At 42.4% G+C, this 20419-nt stretch overlaps 1 protein-coding gene across 1 annotated transcript in view; it reads left to right on the plus strand.

Annotated features, from left to right (window-relative positions):
• The window catches only part of PGBD5 (piggyBac transposable element derived 5), a 68768-nt gene that overhangs the window by 24780 nt on the left and 23569 nt on the right, over window positions 1-20419 (plus strand). The window contains exons 2-3 of the mRNA XM_071431571.1: window positions 1181-1608; window positions 9699-9833. Coding sequence (XP_071287672.1) covers window positions 1181-1608; window positions 9699-9833 — 563 coding nt within the window. The remainder of the gene's footprint in view (window positions 1-1180; window positions 1609-9698; window positions 9834-20419) is intronic.

Genomic DNA, 20419 nt, shown 5'->3' on the forward strand with positions numbered 1-20419 from the left:
CAGGACATTGTCTTTTTCACAGGAGTGTAGTTGCTTTTAAGTGCTCCCCTGTCTGCTGGGTTTGAAGAGGCTGCTCAGCTCAGGGTGTTGGTTTTCACTGCTTCTGTAGAATAGAGGATGTTCCCCGCCCTTACCCGATAACTAAAACACTACTAGGAGGTGCAAGCATGAAAACTACTACTTTTGGAATGGAGCTTGATTAGTTTGTGGGAGGGATTAGAGGAGAGGGGGCTGTAAGTACTGGTGTCTGCATCCCTGGTATTGTGGGTTTGATGTTCCTAATTCAGTTTAGGGTAATCTGGTGTCTGACTGGCTGAACTTATACAGTGCTGCCAGCCCTTAGAGCCTCCTCTTTGTTTTTATCACCCTCCTCTGATGGAGTAGTTGAAACTGGCAGAAAAGGTGCAAGATCAGTGAAATGCTAGAGTAATCACAGCATGGGACTGCAAGGCTTATTACTTTAAGGGAGGAAGAGGACCACTGCATGTCTTATAGTGCTAAAAATATTCCCTGTGATGTGGGACATGGTAGCTGTCACTTGTTCTGGTAATGTGCTTTCTTGGGGATATCAGAGTGCAGGATAAAACTCCAGTGTGGTGGCAGAGGCACAAAACTCAAAAACACATAGATGTGTATGTGACTCTGTGTGGAGCAGGGGCAGATATGAAAGTTACAGAATTATGACAGTGAACTAGGGAGGAATTAGAGGTGCAGGAGGAAAGGTGGGATCAGGTTATAGAGCCTAGGAATTATGTTGTCTGGGATGAGGGCAGTGCTGCCTCTGGAGGACTCACGTTGTCCTTCTGGGCTGTTTGGAGGAAGGCACTGCTTTGACATGCATATGGACCAATAAAAAACTATCCAGAAAGAGTCCAAAACAGCTGCTGAGGATAAAAGTTTCAGGTAATGTGTAAGTGGAGAAATAAAATGCCTGCTTGTCTCACAAGCCTGCATGCTTCAAAGTAATGAGGGCAGAGCAGAGGGAGAAACTTTTCAGAGTGTACAGTATCATACAGGAGGAAGAATATGGGGGGGAGGGGGAGTTTCCTGGTGAAGTCTGTCAGCAAATGGGTACATGCCATCATTTGCATGAGAAAAATTACTCATGCTTTTAATTTCTGGTGTTGGATGTGCCTTGTGGTGATCAGGAGTGTGCCTATCTTTCCTTCTTTTATCCTAGGTCCAACACGAAAAATGCCCTTGACGGCCAGTGCCATGGACTTTTTTCAGCTCTTTGTCCCTGACAATGTACTAAAGAATATGGTGGTCCAAACCAACATGTATGCAAAGAAATACCAGGAGAGGTTTGGTAGTGACGATGCCTGGATTGACGTCACCTTGACAGAAATGAAGGCCTTCTTAGGCTACATGATATCAACCAGCATCCACCACTGTGAGTCTGTTCTCAGCATCTGGAGCAGCGGCTTCTACAGCAACAAGAGCATTGCACTTATCATGACACAATCAAGGTTTGAGAAGATTCTGAAGTACTTCCACATTGTGGCCTTCCGCTCGAGCCAGACAACGCATAGCCTCTACAAAATCCAGCCTTTTCTGGACTCTCTGCAGAATGGCTTTGACTCTGCTTTCAAGCCTTCACAAGCCCAGGTAAGAGTTAAGCTGTTGGCAGGGAACAGCTGACCTGGTTGTCTCACTGGGACAGAAAGTGCACAGCACAGCTGCTTGGGGAAAGCTGGGGCTTCCCAGTGTGAAGCTGTGCTGCAGTGCCTCCATGAAGCAAGAGAGAAAGCAGCACTGTCCTGTGTGAGTGCTCATCAGTGTCTGTCAGTGCAGGCACCAAATAGGTTTCAGTGGGAATGGTGCTCTCTGAGCTGGAGCTGTTTGCTTTAGTGACCTAAAAAAGCTTGGCCACTTCTCAGTGAGGCTGGCACTAGGTTTTGCTATCCTGAGGATGGGAGGTTGCAAGTTGTGCAAGGGTAGAAGGGGTAGAGCTGGTGCAGCTGGGCTGGAGGGAAGCAGGCTGAGTGGGGTGGAGGAGTTGAGTTTGCTAGAGTGACTGTCCCTGACCTTAGCAGTAGGTGCTTGCTGTAGGGTCCAGTAACACTGCTGCTTCCTCATGACTGGAAAGGGAGACAGGTGAAAATCTTTTCATATTCATCATAATCTATTTAAACTTCATTCAATACAAATTATCTGCTTTTGAAGCTGTTGCTACTGGTTGTGTTCAGAAATCCGAAAAAAAAAAGGAATAAGCATGAAATACGTTACTGCTTGATATAACTTTTCAATCAATTTTCTATTTCCAGAACATAAATATTTCACTTAAACATTTGGAAAGGGTGTTGTATACATAGTCCTCTTATTTTTCCTCTTTCCCTTCTGAAGCATCCCGTTTTTGCCCACTGCACAAAATTAATGAAGGCATAGATGCTGTACATGCATTGAAGTGTGCCTAAAATAAATGGTGAGTGATTACAGTTTATTTTATAGACAATAAAAATCACACCTATATAACCCATGAGAACACAGCTGCCTAAAAAGCTGTTAAGGTAGAGAAGGGAGGAGGGAAGAGTGTTCTCACTAAGCTATGCAAGGTATGTTTCCATAAGACAAAACAGGCAATGAGAAACATGTAATTGTTGGGACTGAGCTCCCTTAAAGATATGAAATCTAATCCTTATGGCTGCTAACTTCAACGGGGAGAAGATAAAGGCTTCAGAAATTGATCACTGTGTCTAATGCAAGTGCTTATAATGGTGTGCTGTGGCACACACTGTGAGTGCAAATCCATTAAGGGATAAGACTTTATTTGCATGTATATGCATTCCCCATTCCAAGTAAGGCTTGAGAACTGAATTGACAAAATCACAGCACCCTGTTTGCAGTGGCAAAACATCTAAATCTTCACAAGCAAAATGTTTTATTATCCTGAGCTTGGTAAGGAGATGCTACTTAGAAAAAATAAGGGGGAAGAAGGAGAGAGAGCCCAATTTTCTTCCTTCCTCCTCCACTTGTGTGCTCCTTTGTCAGTGTTTACGTCAGTGATTTCTATGCAGCATGTTTCAGTGATATTGAGTGGAACAAAAAGCACTAAAATACAGCTTCAAAAATAACCCTGTGAGAAAGAATAAGGTTTTGAATCTGTTGTTAAAAATACCCTGGTGTACCTCCAGTAGGCTTCTGGGGGATGTTCCAGGCCTCCTCCTGAAGGGAGCCTTGTGCGTGACATCCTCCTGGGTGCCATCAGTCAGGGCAGCACACTACTTGTCTCAAGAGATGAGGACCCCATCTGCTCAAAACAGCAGGAAAGACCTCTCCCTGCAAATTGTCTTGAATTCAGACTGCAGTAAACATCAGACCCAGAATGCCTAGTGAGAAATACCAGAAATAATTAAAAATAATAAGCCAGTTGCAAAGAAGCAAATGCAAAGATGAGGGGAAAGAACCACTTAGATGGGCATTTGGAAGTTCTGCCACTGAAAGCCAGTTGGAAAGGGATCCCCAGGTTTCTGTGATCAGTGATACCTGAAATCCCAAGTTCAGAATAGATTTGTTCCTTAAGGTACATCTGTATCTTAAACATGAAACTTGTGGTGCCTGGGTGGCTTGTTGCTGACCCACAAGCTTTATGCTACCTTCTTGTAAGTGGCATCAAACAGCTAAATCACGGCTCCTGTTGAATGCAGCAGGGCTGTTTGGGCCTATGGGTAGGCTTGTTACTGACTTTTTTCCTCTGGCAGTGTGGACTCATAGAGCACAGATTAGGAAGATGCCATGTTTAACTCACCCCTATGGACAGAGCAGGGACTATCTGCATCCATCAGGCAGTACAACATCTGCCTTCACAGTTATTTATTCTATAGATTTGATCTTTTCTTTTTTGAGAGCTAGAAAAGATTCTTCAAGTGGAACTTCTGTCAGAAAATTCTTAGGGTTTTTTTTCTTGTCTGTGACCCCTCCCCCCACCCAAATGTGCCTGTAAAAATAACACCACAGTTGCTATGAAAGGAAACAGAGAGAAAGAACTATGCCAGTATACCAAAACAAAGAAGACAATCTAGTGAATTATAATTATTTTGCTAAATATACTGAGCAAACAAAAGGAAATAATTACTCTTCAGCTTATGAAGGAATTGAAAGTCCAGAACATTTTAATTGTGCATCAGCAGTGCTAGCTGTAGTTTCTGAAGTTTAAAAAATGTTGTTCTGACCTAGATTGGTAAAAAAAAATGACAGGAATATTCTCTGCATCTTATCCCTCCTCAGCATCATCTGTATAAATAAACACTGCCTCTACCTGAGCAACAAGAGGTGGTGATTTGGGTCTGTTCTTTTAAGCAGCGTTATTTCTTTGCTGCTTAGCTTTGTAGCTGTGCTACTGTCTGCAAGCCTGAAGGTAGGGAGGATGCCCTTCCTGCACTTGGGAGGTGTAGAGCAACAAATTCAAGGGTACTCACCTGCCAAGGATATACACTGAATTCCAGAAACCAGAGGAGTTCAGGGAAAATAACATCACAGCTCAAATATCCTTCTGTGCCTGCTGAGTGTTTATATGCTCATCAGCAGGATGTGGCTAGACAGGATTGCTGTCTCTGGCTGCCCCTGACTGGTGTGGGAGAGGTCAGGAGCATAACTCCAGGCTCTCTCTGCTTCCCACTCCCTCTAAAGTACCTTCTTTTTGATGTTTTGGAACCAAACAGTTTTGCATCTGCCCAGTGAAATATCAGCTGGGAACAGTCACCAGCAGGAGTGAATCCCCTGGCAAAAAGAGAGATGTAAGTCCAGCCTCTTGCTCCAAGGGCATGGTGCTCAACATTGGCCAGTTACTGGGCAGCTTCTTTGTGTTTCACTCTAGATGGTATCATAGGATACAGCTAAGCAATTTCAACGTAGCTCTTCCAAACCAGCTCACAGCTTTAGATGACAGCCTCTTTGAAAACACAGAGGGGCAAAACCAGGCTAGTCAACCTGCTTTTTTGTCCTCATGCTTATATGTTCATTTGATGTTGGGTATTTCCAAATTATAAGACCTTGCTTATGCTGTACCTCTGTATTTCAGATTTCTTGTTCTCAAAATGAATCTTTAGGAGTTGAGGGTGCTGGTCCCAAATGTGAATCATTCTGTCTTAGAGCTTCTGTGAGAGTGGCACAAATACATAAATATTCAGAGACTGCTGGCCAAATATAAGACAAGTATGAGCAAGAGAAAGACAGACAGAGGAGCAATAGGACTATTGAGTTGCAAGGTAAATTTCTGATGTCCTGTAGCTCTTGGCTAGTTGATCCTTTTGTGATGCCAGATTTTAGGGAGAGTTTGGCAGCAGAAAATTATGAAACTTCATTGCTATTTTTAAATTACCTAATGGTAATGGAGTGCTGTAAGAACTGACTTTTTGTTTCTTAAGAGGACTGATTGATGACTGAACAAATGGGCAGAGGAGCATGGAATCATGGCTCCACTGGAAGTCAGTTACCTTTGAATGATGGCAGAGAGGAGCTGTAAAATGTGGAAAGGCCAAGCAGGACTTCAAAAATGAGAATAGAAAGAATCTGTCTGACATACTGGAGAAGAACTATGATAGAGAAATAAAGAAAAGTGATGTGGTCAGTGTGAGTGACTAGGAAAATGGCTTTCCAGCAGCAGTCTGTAGAAGAAGATTGCGTTATGTTGAATAAAACTGTTGCAGGATGATTGAGGGGTTTGGATGTAAACTTGTCTGGTTGGGTGGGTTGCTACTCTAAAATGAGTGCCATTTTAGAGCTCTTACTCAGAAAGCATGGAAAATGCAGGCATTGCCTGGCTGAGGAGATTTTGCAAGTAGGAGGTAAAGACTGACATTCAGATTCACTAGCCAGTGATATCTGCAGCAGGAGGAGAGGGACGTCTGCAATTACCAAAAAAGGAAATGCTGAGGGGTTCTTAAGGGAAGGGAGATGCTCTCAAATGCAGCATAATGGAATCAGAACTGGCAGCTAGATATGCAAGCAGAGATGTCAGACACCAGCAAGAGAATTTAGATTAGACAGGAGGAGCTTTGGAGCAGAGAGGCAGAGGCACAAGCTATCCTTGCAGAAGGAATGACTGACTGTGCATCCAGACACAGTTACCATCCTCTGCAGCTGGATGGTACCCACCAAAAGCCAGAGACAAGGCAAGCTGAGGCAGCTTCTCCAGGAGACAGGCTGAAGAGACAGCCTGTGTTGTGGATGGCCACGGAGCTCAGGGGGATATGTTTCCTGGATATGTTGGTTCATTATCTAAGTATATGGAGTCCAGGAGTTCCAAGTGCAACAGACTTAGTGATTCTGGGCTTTGTCTACAAGCCTGTTTGGACTCTGTGAGAGAGGATGGGTGGAATTTTGGTGTGGAAAGTGTGGAAAGAGCATTGGAAATGGTCTAAAATGGAGAAGAAAGAAAGGCACTCCTGACAGGGGCTGTTTTGTTCTGCGAGTGAAAGATATTGTGAGACAGAGCAATTGATGGAGTCCCATCTTGGAATCTTGCCTTTGCAACACTTGGAATGCAAATACAGACTGGGGGGAAAACAAAGAGTGAAGATTTGGCAGGTAGATCTATCAGGGATAAGGATTACTATAAGGAAAGGAGAAAGGAAAGGAGAAAGGAAAGGAAAGGAGAAAGGAAAGGAGAAAGGAAAGGAGAAAGGAAAGGAAAGGAGAAAGGAAAGGAGAAAGGAAAGGAAAGGAGAAAGGAAAGGAGAAAGGAAAGGAAAGGAGAAAGGAAAGGAGAAAGGAAAGGAGAAAGGAAAGGAAAGGAAAGGAGAAAGGAAAGGAGAAAGGAAAGGAAAGGAGAAAGGAAAGGAAAGGAAAGGAGTGATAGCAGTGGAGGAGCAAAGCAACTAGATGAAGAGCTTCTGAGATCTGAACAGGACTGGGAATTTGAGAGAAGAAAATGGGGATGATTTCTATGAAGAAATCCACAAACTATCTTGCATCATAGGAAGTCAGAATAGGAAGAGGGGAGCGCTTGGGGAGTGCGAAAAAGATGGTGAAGAGGCGGCCAGGAATATGTGTAGGAGTAATTAAACCTGAAAGTAGATTTTTATCAAGGAAGATGAGAAGCAGGAAAGAATATGCCTTTCTTTCCTGTAAGCTCACTGCTGTAAAAGTGTGTATTGCAGCAACAGCAAGAATGGGGAATAGAGAGGGAGCAAATATAATTTTGCATGGGGATTTGGCAAATAGATGGATTTGAGATTACAGGAAAAGCAGGGAGACTGAGAATACAGGAGGGTGAACAAACTAATAGGATGGGCCAGTGACAACAGGGCCAATTTTTGTCCTAAAAACACCATGTCAGTGCCAGGGGCAGGAACAGCCCATACAGTGCCTTGCTTCCAAAGTTCTTTACAGCTGTTGAAGCAGTGGTTGCATGTGGAGTGGGTGTCCCCCACTCTCTGAAGGAAGCTCCAGGGTGTTCATTTAATTTTCTTGCCTGTCCACATTTTGTCTTTGCAGCAACAGCAGATCTTTCCCGAGTCTGTTCACATTTTTATTCCCTCTTCACAAAAGTTGAGTTGGAACTTACAGAGAAATTACTTAAATTCAGTACAGAGGAACGAAGGAGGGAAGGCAGGGCTGAGCATGGGCAGGAAGAAAAGGAAGATGGAGAGAGGTTTTAAATATTCAGATTTGCTTTCTAGATGTAAGGCTGACAGGCCTTACTGTGTCACAGAAGGCAGAAAGAGTGTGAAGGGTAAACAGTATGCAGTCGAGCTGATGCGAGGAGAGTTGATGCTGTGGTGCAGAGGGAAAAAAGCTAATGACAGAGGGTAAAAGATGTTCTAAGGTGATGCTTATACAGCCTTTTCTTTCTGCTGCTCTCCATCCTACAGCAGGGGAGATTATAATAGTGGAACTACACCACTCAATGGGATCTAGCAGGTAAGAGAGCCTTTCCAGAAGCTGAGAAATTCTTAACCATGTATCTGACCCTATCCCAAGGATGTGCTCCTTCCCTCTGCACTTGAGAAGCAGAAAGGCAAAAGCAAATGAGGGCAAGTTTAATGTTTGCAAAATGCTGTTGAGAATCCTCTGAGGCAGAAGTGGGAAATGCCCCAGGTGGCCTTAGAGAGGGAGGGTTTTGTTCTGTGTGGACCTTGAGAGAGGAAGATTTGGCTTCAGTGGGGAAACAGGGCAGCTGCAGCTGGAAGAACAAATAGCTTTGTGTGCAGCTCTCCTTGCTCACATATGCATTTTGGTGTATAATTTGAACATTTTGCAAGAGTGCTTTCAGATGGTCCTGTGAATGTTTCATGAGTCGTTACGAAGTGGAGTGCGTATAAATGACAGCGTGCAGCCATCACTGCGTGGGGAGGGCACAGGTGCCTATTTTGGGCTGACAGAATGATGTTCAGCAAACATCTTGTGTTCAGGAGGCAAGCAGCTGCTTGTCTCTGGTGCTTAACTGCTCACCCACCACTTCTCTCCTACAAGTGTCACTCCTAGGTTTAGTGTGGCTTTGTTCTCATTTCTGCCACTGACTCTGCAGATGTGCACAAAAGTAGCACACATGCAGGTGTGGAGAGGCTTTGTCTGAGGGTGGGGGCCTCTGCATGCCTGTATCTGAGCCTATCTCCTGGAGGGATGGTCACTGGAAAAGAACAGACTCCTTTAAATTATAACCCATCTGACTATTTTGCACGTCTTTACAAGGGTATGAATTATGGCCTGCTGGGACTGCTTTCCCCACATGTACAAGGAGGGGAGCCTGCAGTGACTTGCTCTGATTTAGATGTACGTGGCTGAATTTGGCCAGCATTCATCAGCTGAGACCTTTCAACAGTTTGCAAGTCTTTGTGCTTTCACAAGTGGCTTGCTAAACAGCTTGCACATTGTGCACTCAGGTGTGTGTATGTTATGCACAGCTGCCTGTGAGCTGTGGGGAGCTACTAGTACTTTGCTATAGGTGAGTTCCACAGTGTGATACCTAGCAGTAGCACACTTCAGTTTTGCTGCTAAATTAATGCAGAGAAATGTAACAAAACAGTTTTAAGAAACAGGGAACCACTTACATCATCTGGATGCAGAATGCAGAAACTGCTTCGTTTTCACAGGTCTTCATTACTTGCTTAGAAAAGCTCTGTCTTAGCTTTTCTACTCCTGCATCTGGTAGTTTATCCTTGCCTCCTTTCGACAATTTTTTCAGCTCCTGAGGCAAGAGAGACTTCCCTAAAGCTGCTGCTGCTAGGAAAAATATTTTCTGTCTCTTCACCACCTCCTCAAGTGGCAGCAGAAAGCATCTTTTTCTCCCTTAACTTCTCTCTCTCTTTATTATGTCTTTTCCTTTGCTATAACCAAGGAATATACTTTACAACAAATTGTAGGGGATGGTTGGGTAGAAAACAATCTGCCAAACAATATGAAGCTTATGAAGAAGCATGGAGAAGGATGCTGCTAAAAATCCACTCTCCCTGCCCCATCCTCTGCATCATTTTGGAGGGATGTTGAATTGTAGCAGATAGTAAGAAGTGAGAGCTGTGCCTTGCAATGTTTGCAAATTATGTGTAGACCAGCTATCCATAATGGGGTGTGCTTAGCCAGGTTTTGGTTTTTGTTGGATGGTAGCATCAAACAAAAATGGGTTTGATTCTCTGTTTGGGGTGATGCACGCAAGCAAGTGCAAGGGTTATATTTCCTTGAAAGCAATTAAAGCACCTTTTTTTAGCAATCATGTATTCTTCCATTTCTTTCCCTGCCTGTTTTCTTGCCACTTGCAGGTACTACATGAGCCCCTGATAGATGAGGATCCTGTTTTCATTGCAACCTGTACAGAGAGGGAGCTGCGCAAGAGGAAAAAGAGGAAATTCAGTCTTTGGGTTCGGCAGTGTTCATCCACTGGTTTCATCTGCCAGGTGGGTTTTACCTCTTCAAATGTCTTCATTCAGTTCCAGTAGGCCCTTAAATGTATTGCAGGACCAAAGGTAACAGTCACTTCTCTTGGTTACCTGGCTGGGGGCTGCAGTCTGAATGCAGGAGGCCTCTGACTCCTACGGATACGAGACGTGACGGATGATGATGACAAGTTCCTGATGCTTTGCTTGCTGTATGATTTAACTGAGAGTTTCTGTCTCTAATGCTGTCCATCTGGCTGCCAGCCTTCAGCTAATTACATTGAAATGCAGTTAAAAGGTCTGTCTGTATATCCTAAGTTTATCTAAATGTCTAGGTACTGTGACTTATGTAATTTTGAATGAGTCAGATGTTTTCTCTATAACACTGCACCTTTGATAGCCAGCAGTGTCCAACAGACTAAATCAATATGGTACCAAGATGTCAATTTTTCTGTGAGAAACATATTAGTGGGGGCCCCTATTACACATCTTTTCACACATCTACCTCTCAATCAAAGAAATAAAATCTGATGTGACTTCAAGGTGAGATGTCAGCTGGAGTGAGAGACATGTGAAAGTGTTTGTTTGTATTGTTGTAAAGCATTGGGAACATCTTCTCAAATACTCAGATTCCCCAACAGCTGATGTATTTTGAGAGCCCTTGAAAAATCTGGTCATTTATTTTGATGCTTAGAGGTGAGGGGGCAGATGTTTTCCAATATTTCTTTCTCCCAAGAGCTCCTGTGAAAACGTTGGATCCTGCATGTTCCAGCATGGTGGTACAGAGGTAGGAAGTGCACAGCGCTTGCTAAGGCTGAATACATGTCAGAACAGGGCCTGTGGATTTGCTGCAGTTGAACATTGGTTCAGAGCAGGATTTGGCTGGTGAATCATTATGACTGTTTGAGTAGCTGTGCAGGAAAAGAGGCTCACTGGGAACACGGGTTTGTGTTTTCAGCAATGCTGTTCAATCTGAGAAGAAATTTAGGATCCTACCTCTTCCATCTAGCTTTTAAAGTAGCTATTTTGTCTGATACAAAATAGACTCACCTTGTGAAGCATCCTTGGAAGTTTCTGCTCTCAAAGCTCTTGGACAGTAATTTGCTATATAGAGGCAGTGTCTTTGATCTCCAAGGAGAGTTTCACCAGTCCTACATGCAGTTTATTACTGAAGTGGGTACAGCGAGCACAAAGTCTGCTCATCTCTTGCCACACTCCCCCCAGCCAACTGCCACAAAACTAATAAGTCTTCAGACATGCCAGAGGTTTCAGATTCTGAGCCATAATTATGTTGCACCTCCTGTCCTGTCCACTGAGAGGCTAAATTAATGGAATGTCAAATTAAACAGAATAGATGCTCAGCACCACCCTAATCCTCCCACTCCCTTAATGAATTAGATGCTCATGCTTCACTTGCATCCGGATGACGTCCAGGATTATCTTACCAGCTGCCTTCTATTTTCATTCCTTGACTTGGCTGTCATTATCAACATGCTGAAATGACTGGGTGAAAGGGACCTTAGGGACCAGTGAAAAAGACTATACCTTCATGCTAAAATGGAAAAACCTCTTCTGGGGAGGATGGGCAACTTCAATTATGATATGATTGAAATGCTATGTTCATTTATGCGTCACACTTACAAACAGTTTTGCAGAATCCAAAGCATTTTTGGTGGTTGTTTGGTGTATTTAGAGTATTAAAACAGAGGTTTATATTTTTTTTTCCTGTGTTAAACAAAGGGGGAAAATTGATCTAAACCAGAAATAAATCCAATGCTTTTCCCTTCATGTACACACCTTTCCTTCCATCTCTTGTGAAGCTGCCATCATGAAAAAAGGACTTGTTTTCTAAAAGTTAAGGACCGACTTGTCTATCACCTGCCAAATCTTGGAAAAACCTTCAGAATATACATGTTCTTTAATTCTGTCTGGGTGAATTCCCTCCCTCACTGCTTTCACATGATGATATTGAGGTCCTTTTATTCAAGATAAAATAAGACTATCAACACATCATAAATCAGGATAATTCAGTTTCAAAAATCTGAATAATATGTATCTGTAAAAGGTAGGCCCACACAGAAGAGAGACCTATATGTGACAGGTTTTCAGGGACAAAAGGAACCTCAAGAGGTCTTTGATGCTTCTGGCCAAAAACAATGTCCCCCAATCCTGAATTAATCCTGGTGTTAAAAAAAAAAATTGCATCTGAGGAGACATCTTAGTTTTCCCAGTGTTCTGCTTTTCCTATGATGAAAAAGATTGGTTGGTTTTTCCTAATGAAATATGAATATGCCACATGCTGAGTTACTGTGTGAACTCTGGTTGACAGGTCAGTTGTTAATATTAGGAGTTTCAGCTGCTTGTCTCCTCAAATTCCTGTTCCTGCTTGTTCTTGTGAACAAAACTTTGAATCAATTTTTTGGACATGAGTAAACACTTCTTTTTGATGGCTCATCATTTACTTTTTTAAGGAAATGGTGTTTGGTTAAAAATCTAGCCCAATATGCCATTCATGGAACAGAAATGGCATAAAGCTCAAGTGCTGCTTGTGGACATAAGAAGGTGCATAGGCTTATATATTCATAATATAAATAATGTACGAATATAACACTAATTTTCTGTCTTCTGTACTCCAGATAACTTGACTGCACCCTGACAGTTAATTGTTTTAAAATGGATGCACAATTTCAGATTATATCTCTGCTTCAGAAAATCTCAAGCAGAGCATCTTGTTGCAGTGAATAGCTTTGTTGGCTGAGCATCTCTTCACGGTCAGCTGGCCAAGTGGGAGCATGCAGGAAGGACACATTATTCAAACAATGGAAATATATGTCTGCCGCAGTTGGGGACACGATCAAAACCTCTCAGAGGGCTCAGAAGGGCTCCAGGAGAGCTGACTTTGGCAAAGTAGATGGCAAAACTGCCCTGATACCGTTGCCTTTTTCACCTGCCCTTGGCATTGGACATCAAGGTGGCAGCAGCTGCTGTGGGAGAGGGCTTGGGCCATCTCATTTCTCTCTCATTCAGGGGGAACAACAAACACAGCTTGCAGGACTTCGTGTGTGCCTCTCTGCTCCATCTTCTCTTTGCATTTCTTGTTTCTTTCCAATCTATTTCCCTACATACTACTTAGCACTTCTCTTTCCCTACTTACCATGGAGACACTTATAAAACCAATATTTTAATGTCTTGATTGCAGTTTAAATTATTGAAGTAGCTTAGAAGTCTTTCTTACAGTATTTGCTTAGAGTATATTTAAATAGTAAGTCATGCTATTTAAATCAAAACTCCAGCTGTGTCAGGTTTTTTGTGAGTTCTTATTTCTTTCTTTTTCTCAGAAAATCTGGAACACTTGATTATAAAAATGGTTCATAAATATGATTGGTAGGACTATTTCTCATTTTAGATATAGCAATATTGCTCATCAAAAAATGTTGAAGAAAATTCTCAAATTCCTTACCAGGGCTAGTTATTTTCTCCTGGTGAGACATATCATGCTCTCTCTTTGCATTCTTGTGTGGCTCAAAAGAAATGAGCATGGTTATGAGTAACTGTTACTAAGTGATGCCTAGTCCTTGTATAGCTCCTCCTGCACAAGAAGGTTTTCTGATCATTTTGCAGGAGAAGGAAGCACAGGATGCTGGTGAACCCCAGCACATGGAGAGCTGGCAGAGCAAGGTTTTCCCATAGTGCCTCATCCTGAAGCACAGACCCATAGCCCAAATGTAACCCTCAGACAGTCCCTGACCCAAAGAGCCATCAATTAGCAAGATGAAAGACAGTACTTAGATGGTAGAGAGCACCGCAAAGGGACAGTCAGGCAATATTAATCACTCTGATAGGCAGTAATGGAATTAACTCATCAACATTATTATTTGCTTTAAAAGCTGGTATCATGGTGAGGAAAAAATTAGTTTATGGATGTGTATATCCTTTCCTATTCACTGAGACTAATTTTAATTTCTGAGGCTATACTGGAGACTTTTCCCTTCCCACACCTCCTCCCTGCCCCTGAATATATGGGCTCTGTACTTGCTTTTATTCCCTGGCAGAAAATTCTTGCAATAATGCATTTCATTTTCACTAATATCCCTGTGAAATATGTTACTCAGATTTATGAAGCCCTTTAGGTCCTTGTGCTGGGACTGACTTTGAGTTTCCACCTTCCACTGCTTCCCATGAAGTGATGAGTCAGAACAGAGTAAGGAAAAGTACTGTGTCTCTGCATCTTGAGTTTTTCCATGGTCCTGAAGAAACAGTGATTTGCATGACAGCCATGTTGAAAGAATGAAACCTGGTTCGGGGTAGCCCCTGCCTGAGAGGGTGAGAAAGGGCTCTCTCCCCAAAGAGCAGCAGTCTCAGTGAAGGGAGATGTCTGAGGTTGCTCCACAGATCAATGGCAGAGCTCTCAGTGGCAACAACAACAAAAAAACCCAAACAATGTAAACACCATGCTTCTACGGTATATGCTGTAGCTCATGTCAGACAGGGTAGCTACAGCCAGCTTGAATAGTTCATAACCCCATTGATTTTACAGAGTAAGAACTTCCAGAATTTAGAGAAACTGAGATTGTGCCCCAAAGAATTTATAATTTCACAACACACCACATAAGTGCATTCAGTCAATGGGAAAGGGAGGGGTAAATAAACCTGGAGTCAGTTTTTTTTCAAGGTCAGAGTTGCAGGAGAGTTGGCCATCTGTGCACTTGTTTAATAAGCTGCTCAGAAATGTTGGTGTTTCAGCCTATTTAAGTTCTGTTTAGAGATTAGTCTGAGCCCTTCTATTTCTTTAAACAGGGCCCTGATAATTCCTGTATTGCTAGAACAGTTGCATCTGGAACACACAGATGTAGCAGCTGCTTTGAGGAGGTCCTCAAGGTCAGGCTTTGTCTGTGAGGGGATCCCAGGAAATATGATCACCTTCCTTTGTCAGCCACTGGTGACTGGAAAATCCTATCTACTTTCTTCTTCTGGCTCCCACCCAGCTCTGCCTTTTTAATGCATGTGGTTCTGTAATGTCAGCATCTGAGAATCCCAGATCTCAGTTAAAAGTCAGTTATCCTCTTGCTCACCAGTGTTAACTGGAAAGGTATTTTTGCACATGTGTGATGGGCCAGTCCTATTCATTTTTATGGACTTTACAATCTTAAAATGTTTCTAAATGAATAGGAAACCAAACCTAGATGTGATCTAATGCAAATATCTGTCACAGCTTACACACAGTCTTAGTTTCTATTTTCAAGTGTGAGCGAAAGTTATTTTTAGTTCCTATCTGAGCTGCTTGGAGTTTATGACAATAAAGCTACCTGCATAGTTGTGTCCCTTCTGCAGCTGTTCTCAGTGCAACTTTGCTTGGGAAAGGAGACTAAAAGCACCAGAGCTTCCTGTTTTGTGTACTTAATAGGCCAGGCCCTTTGTGGTGTGCAGTAAGCAGAATAAAAAAAAAAAATATCCCTGCCCTAGGAAATTTAGGATCTAAGTGCAAGAGGCTTAAGCTTCCTACAGCAAATCTCTTTAGTTCAGACACGTTTTGGCTGCCCAGAGAACTCTGGAAGCAGGCTGAGTGCAGCAGTGTTTCTTGGCTAACGCACATGGCAGAGGTCTGGGACTAGCACACTGCTAGGTGCCAGTATCTACCTTACTCCTGGTGAGCCTGCACGGGCCAGGCAGTCATCAGCCTTGTGCTTCCTCCTTGGAAATGGCTGGGTCCTTGATGTCACTGATTTGTCACTCGGTTTCATCTTAAGATTTTACACCCTTTTAATGTATTTTCCTCCTTGAGCTGCTGTGTGTTATCCCCTCCACAGTTACAGCACTTCTGATAGTTTATACTGCTCCTGCCTTGCATCACTTCTATATCTTCCCACTTACACACCTTCTCACAGCTCAGCTGTAATTTTCATAGAAAAAACTGAGCCAATGTTGTGCAATTGTGTGTGGCACCAGAGTGAAGCCTCAGTCATGGACTTGAGCTGGGCTGCCAGTTACACAGAGGGAGCCTAGAAAAGTAGCATTAAGAAGAAAGAGGACCAATGCATTGATTAGCAATTGCCTTGTGGGGATTGCATCCTTTCTAGGAAAGGTTTTGAAGAGCAAAAGTAAAGAGCTCTGCTGAGATGGTGGTGATTCCAACCAGGCAGGAGAAGGGCAGCATGGAAAGAGGCAAATGTGGGATTGTGTGACATTGTTTGGTGGATACTTGGCTTCACAGGGTAAGTGTGAGCAGGAATCACTATACTGACGTGGTCTAGGAGATCAATGGGGAAGCCTAGACCATAAAGGCCTGTCTTCATTTTCCAGCCCCATTTCCTTTTGATGCTGCAAAGAAGAGGGAACTGGCAGAAGGCTGGCATGGCTAAAGCAAAGGGTCAGGCAAGTCATCTGAGGGCTGAAGCACTGTCTGGATGTCAAGATACATTGCAGCAAGGCCAAAGTAAAGAAGGATGATTGCAGTAATTGGGAGTAAAGCCAGGCAGTTCTTAGGTATTTGAAAGAATAGGAAATTATTTATATGGAGCTGTTAGAGAAAATGAATCTGCCTAAACTAGATGTGGCTGCCTGGGAGAGGGTACAGAGCAAAATCTGCATTTGTTGCTCCTTGAGTTGTTGACCCATGGGTTGTCAATCTGCCATGCAGGTAAGATGTTGTTGTGCCCTCAGTGACAAAGAAATCAAGGGAAGAAAAGCAAAGAACTCTAAGCCACATTGGACTTGCATTGTCAACTCTACCAGCATCTTTTTGCCAGTCTCACAAAGATCTTTCTAGAAACTTTGAAGAATAAGTGCAAGCAGAACAGATGTTTGTCACTCCACAGCACAAAGATATTAGCTGCATCCATGAGTGTTAATGCAGATTGAAATAATTCTAAATAGAATGCAGAGGGGGAAAAGAAAGGGATCAAGTAAAGAGCTTTATTAGGAACACCAGGAACTAGCTGAGAACAGGTTGGGAAAACGGTATGTTCCTGCATACCCTTTAGAAAATAGCCTTTAGAGTAGCAGGAAGAGAATGAAGATAGGGTAGAACAAATGAAAAAATCTGGTCTCAGTAAGAGCACCACCACTGGTGCCAATATCTGCTAGACAAGAGCTGTCTGGGAAGAGATCATTAAAGAAGCAGAGGGTATGAACTGCAGCAGATTTAGGATGGAACTGGAGAGGAGAATCTCCCAGCAGTGTTGGCAATGGCAACAGTTAAAGGTGCGGTTTAGGATGAGAGGGAAAGACCAATTGAGGCAGGATCTAGAAAGTAGTGCGAGAAATGCACAGTTGTGGGTGGGCTGTGAAGCCTGTAGAAAAAATGAAGTTATTTTTTCAATAGCTATCAAGGATCGAAAAGTCATGACTACTTTACTTTTTTATCTTGCTTTTATAACTAAAAGCATCTAAAGTTATCTTTTATAACTAAGTCATCTAAAAACATGGCTTCTGTTTCGTGGTTGTTTAGGATCTGCCCTTTGTGAAGTATTTTTGCACAATATATCTTTCAAAATCTTCCTTCTGTTTATTACTATCTCTGCCCCTTTTTTTGCTTCCAAATGTCATCTATTTCATTTGAGAATTGTACCCTGGGGTGCTTCAATTATGTATGAAGGTGGAATATTTGGGATGTGCTATTCACAAGTGCTTTCAATACGCCATCTGAGCTTTAAATATGAGAAAAACCACCAGTACTTCAGTTTCTAGGGCATATTCTCTTAAATGTGCCGTCAAGATGTAACTTTTGTTCCTAAGTGTTCAGTTTTTTACTCAGTTTCTGTGAGACCTTATGAATTTTCCACAAGAAGGTAATGAAAACATACTGGAAAGTATCTGGTGCAGTAGAGCAGCCACAGATAGAGAGAAGGCACAATTGAGCATGTCACTGTTCTGATAAAGAACAGATATTCAACAAATAATTGAGGAATGAATAGAAAAAGCACTGCATGTTAAATATCTTCAGCCCATAGTCACCTCCTAAGACAGATGATGTCACATCCATACAGGTTTTCCCAGTTGGTGCTGTAGATCAAATGTATTGGTAGCCATTAGAAAAGACAGACAGTGAAAGAGATCTCTGCAGATATTCCAGAAGCACTGCTTGGGCTGTCCTGCACAGAAGCAGAGGATGTTTGCTGCCAGCAGCTCCCATCTGTTATCCAGCAACAGCTGTTGAGCCTATACTTCTGATATCTTGCTGTTGGTGCACATGGAAAGAACACAAAATTCTAATGTCCCAGGACAAACCAGAAGGTCTAGTGAATGGTCTAACAAGCATTTTGGGGGAGCAGTTTCTGACTGTGCCTATGAAGGTCTAACAGCCAATTTCTGGCAATTGGTGCTTTTTCTGCAGATTCCTGACTACTAAATAACACTTTTAATGCATTACAGAAAGGCAGGAAGTGCTGTGGGCTTCAGTTGGTAGGATCCTAATGGATTGAGGTAGAATGAAATAAGTTGGATGAGGGAAAATGAAGGCCATATGGAATCCTAGGCATTGCAAAGATATTTGAAGCCATCCCTTTGCCAGTTATCTGTACACAGCCAGTGTTTCACAGCAGCCTTTATGCTTTCCAACACTGTGCTGCTGTCACCCATCAGCCCAATAAAGCTGAGCATGATAAAGCTTTGAATGATGCTTCTCCAAAACACAAAATACTGTGCCAAGAAAAAATGCTGGTTTTTGATAGGTAACTGCCCAAGGAGAAAATATATTTAACATTGGAGGAGGAGGAAAGGTTCAGCAGTGGGTATGGACATTTGAGTAATGGGCACTGGGGAGGTGAACAGAGAAAGGGGTTGAGATTCACAGCCAGATGCACAGAGAACTGTGCTAACAAAACCTGTGAAGTGTGTAGCATCTTCATATGAAAGTAGTGGTACCTCAGTGGCCAGTTGCATGGTGGGCATGCTCTTTGAAGGAGCTGCTTGCAGACACAAACCAGCCCACAGCAAGGGACCAGCTGGCACACCAGCAGAGGACTGTCCCTTGGAGAGGCAGCACTCTACGAGGAACACAGAGCAAGCATGGAGCGGGAGAGACTCTAAGATTTACTGGATATGGGAAGGTAAGGTGTAAGACACTTTTATAGACTTAGAGAGATTTCCTGCTTTATTTTCAGCTTATCTGCTAATGCAAGGTCGAAACTAATCTGTCTGCATCTTCTGTCTCCACTGCCTTGTCTGTAGATTTTGAGTGTTTGATGTGTGGTCTCTGTGCTGACATACTAGTAACCTAATCTTAGTTTTGTTGCCAATAATCACTAAATACCTTTGCTGTAAATTTGCAACAATCTGTTCTTTGAATGCATTCCACTGGCTCTCTGGAGCCCTGATTAATAACCTAAATGACTTATCATAATTAGCTAGTCCTCAGTCTTAGAACTGGAGAAAGCACAAATTTGACAGCCATCCAAAATTAGTGGAGCAGAATCAGGGAATCAGGGAGTCTGCAAACATTGCTGCCTTTGTCCTCATCTGAGAGCTGTTTCTATCAATAAAAGGGGTTTTTTTGTTTGTTTTGGGTTTTTTTGGTTTTTTTTTTAAGATAAATGGTGTATTTAAGACTTCCTTTTAATATGCACTCTACTTTTTGGAATTAATGCGCATTTGTCCTTGCACCAACTTTGTTTTCAGCATGTCAGGTCCTTCAAAATACAAATTATGTCTAATTTCCCAGAAATTTCATATGTAACACATTCTATTGGGTTCTGTTGAGTTCTATTCCATGGTGCATGAATTGCTAGGGAATATTGCACAGAATACCACTGCTGGGAGATGCACCATCTAAAACAGGGAGATGCTGTTTAATTGAATTTTGTTCTTCTCTAAGATCATTGAGTTACAAATTACTGGAAGCACTAGTGCAAACATGAGCATTTTTGTTCTCTGAGGATTGCTATGAATTTTCATTTTTAACAGTGTCTGTTGGTAAGAGAAATAAGCTATACAGAAAAGTAATGATGCATGTTTTGCATGGTTGAATTCTCAAACAAATTTAACGAAGTTGTGGTGGATATATCACTCCAAAAACCAAGGCAAAATTACTTTTCCCTGCCCCTGAATACTGAACAAGTTTCAGTTTTTTCTTTGACAGGTAAAATTTTCTGTAATTCATAAAAGATTTGAGTATTTCAGAGCCAAGGTCATGAAAGCAGGCCTGGGCAAGTTTTTCTGAATTTGCATTTGTTTGTTTATTTAAATATTTGCAAGTTCCATGATACTACAGTAGTATTTCAGTAACAGAGTACAGTGTTTGCTTCTTCTTATTTCTCTTTCCAGCAGTTTATTTCTGCTAGCTGTTAGAACAAGATGAAGGTTGGATGCCTAGTTGGCTTTATTAAGTGTTGAACTGGGGTGAACATTGTGCTTCTAAAATACTGTCAGTGAAATAAAATAGAAGGCTTGTGTACAAACAAAGGGTTACACATTTTCTCTCTCTGCATGGCTCAAACTGTTTTGGTGGGTTGCTTCCAAACCAGGATCTACGTAAAGAATCTGTGTTAGCACTGTACCTGGAGAGTTTGATGAGGGTGTTCTGGCTGGTTGGATGTGCATTTTGCTCATTTATGGAGGTGCACACATACTTATGTCACAGCCTGATGGTTACTGCAAATGGGAAATAAATC

This window comes from Agelaius tricolor, unplaced genomic scaffold (genome assembly GCF_023055355.1).
Source record: "Agelaius tricolor isolate 1412-34295 unplaced genomic scaffold, bAgeTri1.0.p SCAF_1, whole genome shotgun sequence".
Classification (NCBI taxonomy): domain Eukaryota; kingdom Metazoa; phylum Chordata; class Aves; order Passeriformes; family Icteridae; genus Agelaius; species Agelaius tricolor.